This window comes from Glycine soja, chromosome 14 (genome assembly GCF_004193775.1).
Source record: "Glycine soja cultivar W05 chromosome 14, ASM419377v2, whole genome shotgun sequence".
Lineage (NCBI taxonomy): Eukaryota > Viridiplantae > Streptophyta > Magnoliopsida > Fabales > Fabaceae > Glycine > Glycine soja.
In genome coordinates this window covers 9,794,590-9,807,145 of record NC_041015.1, presented here as the reverse complement: position 1 = coordinate 9,807,145, position 12,556 = coordinate 9,794,590, and the positions used below count along the sequence as shown (strand labels likewise).

At 32.5% G+C, this 12,556-nt stretch overlaps 2 protein-coding genes across 2 annotated transcripts; one reads left to right on the top strand and one right to left on the bottom strand.

The window, feature by feature from the left end:
* Nucleotides 1-2,240: 2,240 nt before the first annotated feature.
* On the bottom strand, nucleotides 2,241-2,944 carry LOC114384281. The gene has a single exon (XM_028343943.1). The coding sequence runs from the start codon at nucleotides 2,858-2,860 to the stop codon at nucleotides 2,453-2,455; it is 408 nt and encodes a 135-aa protein (XP_028199744.1). The 5' UTR covers nucleotides 2,861-2,944; the 3' UTR covers nucleotides 2,241-2,452.
* A 6,180-nt stretch (nucleotides 2,945-9,124) lies between these two features.
* LOC114383781 (uncharacterized mitochondrial protein AtMg00810-like) lies at nucleotides 9,125-10,198 on the top strand. The gene has a single exon (XM_028343522.1). The coding sequence runs from the start codon at nucleotides 9,125-9,127 to the stop codon at nucleotides 10,196-10,198; it is 1,074 nt and encodes a 357-aa protein (XP_028199323.1).
* The last annotated feature ends 2,358 nt before the right edge of the window (nucleotides 10,199-12,556 follow it).

The following is a 12,556-nucleotide window of genomic DNA, read 5'->3' as shown; positions in this document are numbered from 1 at the left end:
AACTAGACCAATAGGAAAAACAAAAAACTTCCTAAGATGTACTAAATAATGATATAGAGGATGATTAATCAGTCAATATTAAGTTGTTTGCTATGTTCTTCACAAACACAACAGAAAAAAAAAGTTATTGCATATCTTACTATAGAGAGTTTGAGCATGCCATCTTGTCTTACACAGACGCTTTACACTTCAAAACCAGTAAGAGAACAATAAGAATCAAAATAATCCACCAAAAGAACCACCAACTCTGAATCCAGTTACGATGGAACCTGGTGAAGTTCCGGTTGAGAAAAGCTGATAAAGCTATGGCAATTATCAATACAAAGAGCAACAGGGCCAACCAAAAAGCAAAACTTAGGGATTGCTCATCATCTTCCAACTCACTCTCTGGTCTATGGTCTATATAGAGAGGAGACGCCACAGCTAGAACCACCAAGCTTATGGCTGCCACTCTCTCTCATAAGAGGAAAATCTGCTCCTCCTGCTGATATCTCCATGCTCCATTTAGAAGGTAGATGGTGACTGAATTACCTTGGTTCTCTTAGGGCTTGCTTTTGTTATGCTAAAATGTGTGTATGGTGGAACTACCACCCAAAATGTTAATGTGGTGAAGGGAATCTTGCTTTTCAAAAGCAACGATTAACAAGAATCGGATACACCCAACTTTTCTTTTTTCATTACTCATGTATAATAGTAGTCTGAAGACAAAACTTAGATGCGGTTTTTTTAGGTACTTTTATGCTGCTCTCTAATCAGAATTAGAGTTTCACTTTAGTAATTCAGATAATAGAAGTTTGCATTAAAGATCAGCATAGGATAGGGAAGGAAAATTCTATTTCTGATTGGAAAATAATAATAAAAGATCCTCAAAACCTATATCTAAGTTTTGTCCATAATCTAATACTACTTGGGATTGGAAATAAGACTATGGTTGCTTTTGGTTTGTTGACAGAATTAGATAGAATTATTTTTTTCAGTTCCTATCCATTTCACTGGAACCAAAATATATCAGTTTTTATCCCAATATCCTTTTCTTTGTCTACTTTTTAAATGTACCACACACACACGCAGACCATTTGTCATGTTCTGTAACTACTTAGCAGGTCAACCAAATCTTACATGTATAATGCTATTTCAGAAAGAAACATTATAATGTGTAGACTCTTCATTTATTTATATGCGGTCTGGCATGAGTATATGTCATAACTCATAAGCTAACCTATTTGATGTATCATTGCATTTGGCACTGTTGAGATTGTTAGGGAACATTTTATGTATAAAATGTTGATGAGGATAAAATGCATGTATAAGAATAAGAGATAGATTTTAGTGGAAAGTGGGGTACCCTTTACCCAAAGGTAGGAATCTCTGAACTTTAGAAAAGAGTACATGTTATACGCAAGACACAAACAGGAATTGGGCAGGGAGTTATAGTGTATGGATGTGAACAAGATTCTCCATTGTTGAATTTTTATTTGGAATCTGATGCTGTTGCTTCTGCTATGATCTCTCTCCATAATGTTAGGTATTTACGTCATAAAATTATACAAGGAATTGTTATTCAAATTGTTTAAGTGAGGTGAAATCTCACATTAAGTAGGAATGAGAAAGTTGAATAGTGAAAAGAAGACTCTAAAACTTGAGTTTTAAGATTTTGGATTAAAGTTTGACGTCAAACTCACTAATGTGATTACTCACTTATGTCACATCTATGCATGGAGTCAGGTAGCAGTGAGTCCCGTGGGCTCATGGATTTAATTAAAATGGCTTTTACTTGTTGTACAACATAAATTGTTTACAAGACAAATTACATGAAAAAGTTTAAATATAAAAATTAAGGTCTAAAAGATTAAAATTAAAAGATAAGTAATCCTTTTCTTAATGTATCACATATAATTTTATACTTACTTTTACGTCAATTGAAATCATCTCGAAATGATGGTATGGTCTCTAGCACAATGTCAGCCATCAATTTTGTAGTAATTGGGTCCAATTCTTAAAGTCCATTCAGAAAGCAGCAGCTTATTCTTGCCAGTGTTGATGTGAAAAGCAGAACCATCAACCATATACTACTGATAAAGGAGGGAATTTATGTCTCCACCTAATTGAGATCTCATATGCAACTGTAGAAAACTAATAAAAGAGAAATAGGCAAGCAATTGCAATGCAGAACCATGTTGTTCCTGATTCGTAGTCTTACTCCAAACATGTAAAACCAATCCATAGGAAGCAATCAAGCATTAAAAGAATGATAAAGCTTAGAAGTAGTTCCTAAGGCATTTTTGTCTTACTTTCTTATCAGAATTGGAGTTTCACTTCAATAACATGTGCGACAAATGTTTGCATTAAAGATCAACAATTATAATTCAATAACAATACCAAAAACATCCAAAAACATTTAAAGAACTGCATCTAAGTTTTCTGCTTCACAAAAATATTTTAGTATGAAATTTCAGCCAACATCACCATCTGCCCCAGATTCACCCCCATGACCATGACCACTTCCATCTTGAACTCCATTGGCACTCATCAAAGAGGTATGAGCTGCAGTCATCTCAGCAGCAGCTACTCCTACATCATTGTTAGCAACTGTGTTGGCTCCATGAACATTGATGCCACCACCATCACCAACAGGAGTTGTTGAAGTACACCCTTTGGTTTTTCCCTTGTGATTAGGCTTGACATGGGAGAGTTTCTCTAAATCTTTCACTTTGCTTTCCTTGCTCTTGCTTTTGCGCACTCTGATGCAGAAACAGATGGCTTTGCTTTCCATGTTTGGAAAAAGAGAAATGAAAATACACCATGTTGTTAACCTACCTCCTTTCTTTCTTTTATAACAAAACCATGGCTTGCTTTCCATGATTGATTAAGGTCTTAAAAAAATGTTTTAATGGTTTTGCTTTTACACGATCGACAAAGTCACCAGACTAACTGGCATTGATTGATTATGTCTTGTCCACACACGGTTGCTTTGTTATTAAGCAGGTATAATCTATCTTAATTAACCTATCAATTTATTTCACTTCTTTTTTCCTTCTCCCTTCTTCAATGTTATTCACAATATAAAAAAACCTTGTACAAAAAAAGTAAATATATTATCCTCACTTTGTCATTAATTATAAATTTTGTTAATAATAATTTTGTATAATTCATCAATATATATATTTTTTACACGATAGAATGTAATATAAAATATTATATTTTCACATCTCCCTTTTTAATCGGTTATTTTCAGAAATAAAGTTATTTTGTGGACAAACATAGCCTCAAAAAATATATCTTTTCTTTTCTTACTATTCTTTATATATATAGATAATTCAGCAAAAAAATATGGATAACTAGATAAATGGATGGTTAAATTGTACTTAATGTTTACATTAAATGATTATCATATGTCATTTCATTATGGAAATTGAAATTATTTTTCTAAATTTAATTTTTATATTAAGTTTTATATATATATATATATATATATATATATATATAATCTTTAAATAACATTAAAATAAAAATTGATCTATAATTTCCTATCTCTTTATTTTTATACTAGCATGTTTATTTAATTTGATATTTATTTATTTATTTGAGATGTTTCTTTATTATCTTAAGTATTATTTTTAGTTCAACTTATTTAATAAATAAATAGTTTTAATTTAATTAAGTCTATATCATACTATTTACTTACAATATTTGTTTATATTTTATTTACTATTATAATTTTAATTTACTACCAATTATATTTTAATAATTGTTTTCAGATGAGTAATTCAATCAACTCAACTTCAAGTACAAAGATCTATATCAACCTAGACAATCTTGATTGTGCAAAGTTCAAAATAGGGTAAAATGAACTTCCTTCTTTTATTTTATTTTATTATACATTTTGTAACATTCAACAAACAAAATCGTTAGTTTTTTTCTAATTCTTTGATTGATGTAGTTAAAAAATGAAGCAACATAAAATAAAAGAACTATTTTCTTCAAGTTCTGCCAACATTGATAGTAACAAGAGAATGTAAAAAAAATAGAAGATCTTTGCAATATATAATGTCCATGAAATGAGTATCAGAATCACAAGTATGCTAACCTACCATGACTTTCATATTCATAAATTCAATAATACTTGATTTTTTTCTTAGTTTTAACATATATAAAATAATAGGATATTGTGTTCACAATTCATGCAACAGTCAATGAGATCGACGATATGTTTGGTTGAAATCATGTTGCATGTGAGAGATGTCAAAAGAAAGTTACAAAAAGGGAAATCCATACACTTGTGGAGAATGCAAACAACCATCCAAGTACCCAACAACAAGGTTTAATATTTGCATATAATGAATTATTTTTTATAACATAATTAAATAAATATTACAATTTTTAAAATCTTTTTTAGGTTCAAGATAGAATTGAAAGTCTCTAGTGATACCGGTGTAGCAACATTCACAATATTCGATTGAGATGCACAACAAATTCTAAACACAACAGCATCTGAACTCCTTCACACCCAACATGCAGATAAGGCTAACATATCCTCAACATTGTATACCCTTTGCAAACACACTTTTAATTTTGAAATCAAGCTCACAACTTGAAGGAAGGATTTCAAACCTATACCATCACAAAGACTTTTATCCCAAAAAATATCATTTAGCATGATCCTCTCCTCAAAGAAATTAAATAGGTAACCATATTTATAATTTATTTACATTTTTACTTCTTGTACAAAATATTAATAGTTTTGTCCACTAATTAATATTTTTATTAAAAAAGGAGTCCACTTCACCACAACAAATATCATCAAATGAGTGAGATGAAAAAATAATTATAAGTCAAAGCCTAAAGCTACAAGCATCTAACAAGTCCATTAAGAAAAAAAAGGTGAATAAACAAACTGTCACAAGTCCAAGTTCAAAATTACAATTATCTAAGAATTCAATAGATGCATCTTTATCATCAAAAGAAGAAGAAAGTCCATTAAAGAAAAATGTAAAAAAAACAATATGTCATAAGTAAAGCTTAAAGCTACAAGCATCCAAAAAGTCAAAAGATGCATCTTCATCATCAAATGAAGTTTATTCAATTTCAAAAAAAGTTTAAAAAGGAGCATATAAAAGAAAATAAAATTCAATAACAGATCACCAACAAAAGGAAAAAATACAAAAAGTCTATTTAAATGAACAATTTTTGGTATTTTATTCATATAATTTTTATGTGTTTTGCCATTATGATTGACTATTTTTCTTTGATTAAATATATTTTTTTTTTGTTGTTTTATTATGTCAATTTCACTTTATTCTTATATTGTTCTTTTAAAATTTATACACAACACTTACTTTTATCTTCACGTTAATCAATTTTAGTTGAATGGTTAATCTCTAATTTTAAAATATTCTCTTATAAATATATTGATATATAAAAAATATCTTAATTTATATGTAATTTTTTTTATCTCTTTTAATAAAAAATGATATAAAATATTATTAACAATTATATTTTTAAATTTGATTTATCAAATAAATAATTTATTTAAATATTACTTTAATTATTTATAAACTCACGCCACGCCTGCTAGTATTTGTCTAGTGAATTTTAACCCCTGAGAAATTATTACATAATTTGAAACTATTGCTCGTCTATGGTTATGGTTCTGGCTAATTTTGATCCGACATATAATTAAGATATATGGTTTACAAAAAGAAAAAGAAAAAGATAATAAGTCTCAGTTATATGTTAACCGTCAACTACATACTAATTTCTCCCTCTTAAAAATGGCATACAACTATTTGGATAACTTTTTTAAAGTGAACTTCCTATAAATTATACAATAAGGTTGTATCTGTTGATGTATGTTGTAATTCAATTAGTTAGTTAGGAGTTAGGAGTTAGTTAGTTTGACAACTATGAAGGTTGTTATAGCTACATGTGCAGTGTGTATAAAAATAATAGTGATCATGAATGAGATGTATGAGAGTGCATAATTTTTAATTCAGAATTCTAAGTTCCCTCTATTTTTTCTCAATCAATTCATTCATCTTCTCTTATTCTCTAACTTAGAGTGAGTGAGTGCATAGTGTGAGTGTGTGTGAAGAGCTTCTTTGTTCCAACAACTGGTATCCAGAGCAGAGGTTCAAGATCCTTGGATATTGAAATTGAGATGGCTTCCTTGAATGGAAATTTTCCAGCATCTATGCCCGTTCTCAAAGGCAAGAACTATGATGATTGGTGTGCTCAGATGAAGGTAATCTTTCGATTTCAAGATGTGACTAAAGTGGTGCAAGAAGGGGTTCAAGAACTTGACAGGAACCCAACTGATGCACAGAAGGTGGCTCACCGTGATTTGATGAAAAGAGATGCAAAGGCGTTGTTCATTATTCATCAGTGTGTAGATACAAATAATTTTCAGAAAATTAGATCTACTGATATTGCAAAGAAGGCATAGGATATTCTAGAGAAATCCTATGCAGGGGATAGCAAACTCAAGAAGGTGAAGTTGCAGACCTTGAGAAGGTATTATGAACTTCTACAAATGAGTGATCAAGAAAGCATTGGTGAGTTCTTTTCTCGAGTCTTGGCAATTACAAATCAAATGAATGCTTATGGTGACAAGCAATTAGACTTGGGGATCATTGACAAGGTATTGAGAACCTTGACACCAAGATTTGATCATATAGTGGTGGCAATTGAACAAGACCAGAATCTTGAAGAAATGAAGATTGAAGAACTGCAAGGAATTCTTGAAGCTCAAGAGATGAGGCTCAATGAAAGAAATTCACAAAGATCAGCTGAGCAAGCTATGCAAGCCCAAACAACCAAAGGGAACAACTATGATGGTGGCAAGAATAAGAAGGGAAAGGGAAAGTGGAAAAACAATAAGTGGAAGGGGTCAAGTGAGGGCTCCAGCAGTTCTGGTAATCATAACCAGAATGAAGAAACAGACAAGAAAGGTGGAGGGAATCACAAAGTGGGTAAGAAGAAAGTCAACAAGAAAGGGATTCAGTGTTATAACTGTCAGATATGGGGACATTTTTCAGATGAATGCAGAAATAAAAGGGTTCCAAGAAATGCAGATGAGGCTCAATTGGCACAAGATGAGGATTCTGATTCTGATAAAGTGTTACTAATGACAACAACAAACTCAAAAGAAGACAATGTTAATCTGTGGTATCTTGACACAGGATGTTCCAATCAGATGACTGGACATAGAGAGTGGTTTGTAAACATTGATGATAAGGTGAAGAGCAAGATCAAGTTTACAAATAACAGCTCTGTAACTGCAGAAGGCATTAGAAAGGTGATGATTCAGAGGAAGGATGAACAACACTCATTTATCAATGATGTGCTATATGTTCCCAATATGAAGAATAATTTGCTGAGCTTGGGATAGTTGCTAGAAAAGGGCTACTCAATGCAGATGGAGGACAGTCAAATGAAGATATTTGACAGCAAGAAGAGGCTAATCCTAAAGGCCTCTTTGTCAAGAAACAGAACATTAAAGATTGGAATTCAGATTGCAGAATTTCAATGCTTGGCTGCTTCCATAAGTGATGAAAGCTGGATGTGGCATCACAGGTTTGGTCATCTAAATTTCAGGAGTTTAAGTGAATTGAAAAGTAAGAAAATGGTTCATGGTCTTCCCCAAATTGAGATACCAAAACAATTATGTGTTGAGTGTTGTGTGTCAAAGCAACCAAGGAATTCTTTCAAGTCAGAAATTCCAATCAGATCCAAAAGAAAGCTTGAAGTGATCTATTCTGATGTGTGTGGTCCTTTTGAAGTGAAATCCCTAGGAGGTAACAATTACTTTGTGTCATTCATTGATGAATTTACTAGAAAAATGTGGATCTATTTCATTAAGCAGAAAAGTGAAGTGTTTAACATTTTTAAGAAGTTTAAGTTGTTGAGTGAAAAGCAAAGTGATGAGGTGATCAAAGTGCTTAGAACAGATGAAGGTGGTGAGTATAACTCACATGAATTTCAAGTATTTTGTGATGAAGAGGGGATAATTCATGAAGTGACATCATCTCCCTATACACCTCAGCATAATGGTGTTGCTGAGAAAAGAAACAGAACCATTTTGAACATGGCCAGGAGCATGATGAAAGGGAAGGGAATGCCTCATTATTTCTGGGGAGAGACAACTTCTACTGCTGTGTATATTCTGAACAGGTGTCCCACTAAGAGATTGCAGGGATACACACCTGAAGAAGTATGGTCAGAAAAGAAGCCTAATGTGAGTCATTTCAAAATATTTGGTTCACTGTGTTTTAGGCATGTGCCTGAGCAGAACAGAAAGAAACTTGATGACAAGGCTGAACCAATGATACTTATTGGATATCATCCAACTGGTGCCTACAAGCTGTATGATCCTAGAATGAGGAAGGTTGTGATTAGCAGAGATGTCTTGATAGATGAAACAAAGGGCTGGAATTGGAAAATAAATGTTGTTGACAATGGTGAAAGAAAGGTGATTGTGAACCTTGAAGACAAACAAAGTGAAGAGGATGTACCATAATGTGGAGAGCAACTCAGAAGGTCACAAAGAGAGAGACAAGCACCACAAACACTTAGAGATTATGAATTGTATCCTGATACAACAATCACTGCAGAAGGGGATTTTGTGCACTTTGCTCTACTTGCTGAATCAGAACCAATGAGTCATGATGAAGCCTCACAAAGTTCACATTGGAGAGCAGCTATGGAAGAAGAATTGAGATCAATTGAGAAGAATCAGACTTGGGAGTTAGTCCATTTGCCTCAAGGAAAAAGACCAATTGATGTGAAGTGGGTCTATAAGACTAAAGTAAAGCCTAATGGAGATGTGTCCAAGTATAAGGCAAGATTAGTAGCAAGGGGATTTCTGCAAAAACATGGCTTGGATTACAATGAGGTTTTCGCTCCAGTTGCAAGACTTGAAACTGTTAGGCTCATTGTGGCAGCTGCTTGCAACATAAATTGGTCTCTATATCAACTGGATGTGAAGTCAGCATTTTTTAATGGGCCACTTGAAGAAGAAGTCTACATAACTCAACCACCTAGTTATGTAGTTGCAGGACAAGAGGATAAAGTCTACAAGTTGAATAAGACACTATATGGCCTCAAGCAGGCTCCTAGAGCCTAAAATATGAAAATTGATAGTTTCCTAGTCCAGCAGAATTTCACCAAGTGCCCTACTGAGCATGGAGTTTATGTCAGAAACACAGATTCTGGTGAGTTTTTGATAATATGTCTCTATGTAGATGATTTGCTAGTGACTGACAGTAGTAAAGAAGATATAAAAGTGTTCAAAGGAAGAATAATGGATGAATTTGAGATGTCTGATCTTGGTGAACTATCATACTTCCTGGGTATTGAATTTGTTTCTACCAGTAAAGGGATTTTCATGCATCAAAAGAAGTATGCAGAAGACATTCTGAAAAGGTTCAATATGATGGAGTGTAATTCTGTTATCACACCAACAGAAACTGGAATTAAGCTGCAAATAGATGGGGATGAGAAAAAAGTTGATCCTACCTTGTACAAGCAAATTGTAGGCTCATTGAGGTACCTATGTAACACCAGACCTGATATTGCCTATTGTGTTGGGTTGATAAGCAGGTTTATGGAGAAACCAAAGACACCTCACTTCTTGGCAGCAAAGAGGATTCTGAGGTATGTGAAAGGAACATTGGATCTTGGCATTTTATATCCTTACAGTCAGAAGAATATAGAAAGAGAAGTGTTTGGTTATAGTGATTCAGATTGGTGTGGTGATAAGGATGCTAGGAAAAGCACTACTGGTTATGTTTTCAAATTTGGAACATCACCAATCTCTTGGTGCTCAAAGAAGCAGGGTGTAGTGGTTTTGTCAACATGTGAAGCAGAATATATTGTTGCTGCTATGGCAGCCTGTCAAGCTCTATGGCTGGAAGCTTTAATGGAAGAACTAAACTTGAGAAATTGCAGTCCTATAAGGTTGTTGATGGATAACAAATCAGCAATTGATTTAGCTAAGCATCATGTGGCACATGGCAGGAGTAAACATATTGAAACCAAGTTTCATTTCCTGCGTGATCAAGTGAGTAAGGAGAAGCTTGAATTGGAGTTTTGCAGGTCTGAAGATCAAGTTGCAAACATACTAACTAAGCCATTGAAGTCTATCAAGTTCAAGGAATTGAGAGACAAGTTAGGAGTGACATCCTTGACAAATCTGAATTAAGGAGGAATGTTGATGTATGTTGTAATTCAGTTCGTTAGTTAGGAGTTAGTTAGTTTGACAGCTATGAAGGTTGTTATAGCTACATGTGCAGTGTGTATAAAAATAATAGTGATCATGAATGAGATATATGAGAGTGCAAAAGTTTTAATTTAGAATTCTAAGTTCCCTCTATTTTTTCTCAATCAATTCCTTCATCTTCTCTTATTCTCTAACATTGAGTGAGTGAGTGTATAATGTGAGTGTGTGTGAAAAGCTTCTTTGTTCCAGCAGTATCAATAATTTTTTTATTAAGTTAAAATGGTGTAAAATTAAATTAAATATTATATATGCATACTGACACAAACTTGTGCCCTTTATAATTATGTTTTCCATGAAATGTTCTGCCTAACTATTGCTTTCAAGGTTCTTCTTTCTGTCAAATTTTTTTTCCCCCGTAGATTTGACACATGTTTAACGCGAGGTAGGTAAAAAATGGTTTGTTTTATATTTTAATACCTGTGAACCCGAACGATAATCACCGATGGCACTGAAGATGGAAAATCAGACATTATATTTTGGGTAAAAAAAATTAATTCCTGATGGCATTGGTGAGTGGTGACAGTTGGTTCTCTACTAGAAGAGGTCCATAGATAATATGAAAAAAAAAATGCCATTGACATACTTTTGAATCCAAGTCTTACTTTTTACTATTACAAATTGATATGAAACCACTTAAGATTTGAACTCAAAAGTATAAATTGGTTTCGATAATTTTACTTAATAGTGTGTTGGTAATTAAACACACTCTTCTTTAGTATTATGATAATGCTTTAATGGCTTGGTTTTGCTTTTCATGATCGAAAAAGTCACCAGACTATCTGGCATTGACTGATTAGGTATAGAAAAAATGCTGGTCGCATTCTTTGAATCCAAATGTTATTTTAAATCGTTTGGATAGTACGTGTGAATTCAATTTTTTTAAAAATAATTATTAATGAGATTTTATTTATTTTATAGTTAAATTTTGAATTAATTAAAAAAATTCTACTAATAAATTGAAGAGTTAAAAAAAATCTTACTTTTCACTATTACAATATTATATGAAACCCACTAGATGACTATCCTTCTTGAATTTTACTTAATACTAAAGAAGATTGTGTTATTACCCTTTGACTTAATATATAAACAACGTTAATTATCATACCTCTATTATACAGATGGATTCCCCACTTTTTCATTGATAGCATGCATATTCAAGTCATAGACAAGGTGGGGTGTTTCGCATGTTATTATGCATTTCCAGTTACATAGACAGCGTGTTTCACATATTATAATCCAAAACCGTCGTAAATATACATATCATTTCAGTTTCACAAATTACTATCCATTACCAAAAAAAAAGTGAACAATTCACATAGATGACAAACAAATTGAAGTTGCTTAATTATGAGTACAAAGCGTTTTAGACAACTCATGGAAAATAGAACACAACATGCTTTGATTTTACCGTCTGGAACTATCATGTATGTTCGTAATGTACACACCCTAAAGAAAGAACTCAACATAGCAAATATGTTAAAATAAAAGAAACTGACAGCACAAATCTAGAACTAAAATTTATCTAACCAGTAACCACCAGTCTTGGCTAGGATCGAACGCGCAGGAAAAAAGAAAAAATCAATGCGAGAGAAAACTTTTTTGCCCGCTATCAGATAAATGCTAGTAACATTTTTTTAAGCACACATTATTATTCACTGAAATTTATTAAAAATCACAAATATTAATAAATTCCATTATTATTATTTTATTAATCTTTTTTTCTAATTTTATAATTTTTAATAAATTTAAACTAACAGAATAAAGTATTTGTCAGAAAATTTATTGCTTATACTCCTCTAATGGTATAGTATATGACTGATAGTAAAAGCAGAAAGAGGATCTCATATAAATAGCCAAGTGAACCTAGATTTTGCACAGCACGTGAGAATATCCAGCCCTGGCACACGGAATCATTAGCACACAGTGAAGCTAGATTTCATCTGTTTAAGAGCCTTTGGACTATTTTTTTTCTAATACGATGTGGATGCATTGGGGAGAGCCTTTGCACTAATTTTTTCACTCCCCTAATTCTCTTTATTTTTTCACCTTCTTAAGCATGTATGTTGTAAGGAGATTTCTGAATATGCATTTATTTTGATATATCTTGAATTTTTGTATATACAGGAATACACTTTACAAAGAAGAGATGATTGTTTTATATAGACCTAGACCTAACTACTCTAACTATAAGGATGAAGTTTGTTATTTGTTACAACAGTCTATAGGAGGTTATTTTTCTCTATCCTTTACACCCCCTGCAAACTGAGTGTGGGTAGTTGA

Coding starts and splice junctions, on each gene's coding strand:
- LOC114384281 (XM_028343943.1), bottom strand. CDS start 2,860: ATGGAAAGCAAGCCATGGTTTTGTTATAAAAGAAAGAAAGGAGGTAGG.
- LOC114383781 (XM_028343522.1), top strand. CDS start 9,125: ATGAAAATTGATAGTTTCCTAGTCCAGCAGAATTTCACCAAGTGCCCT.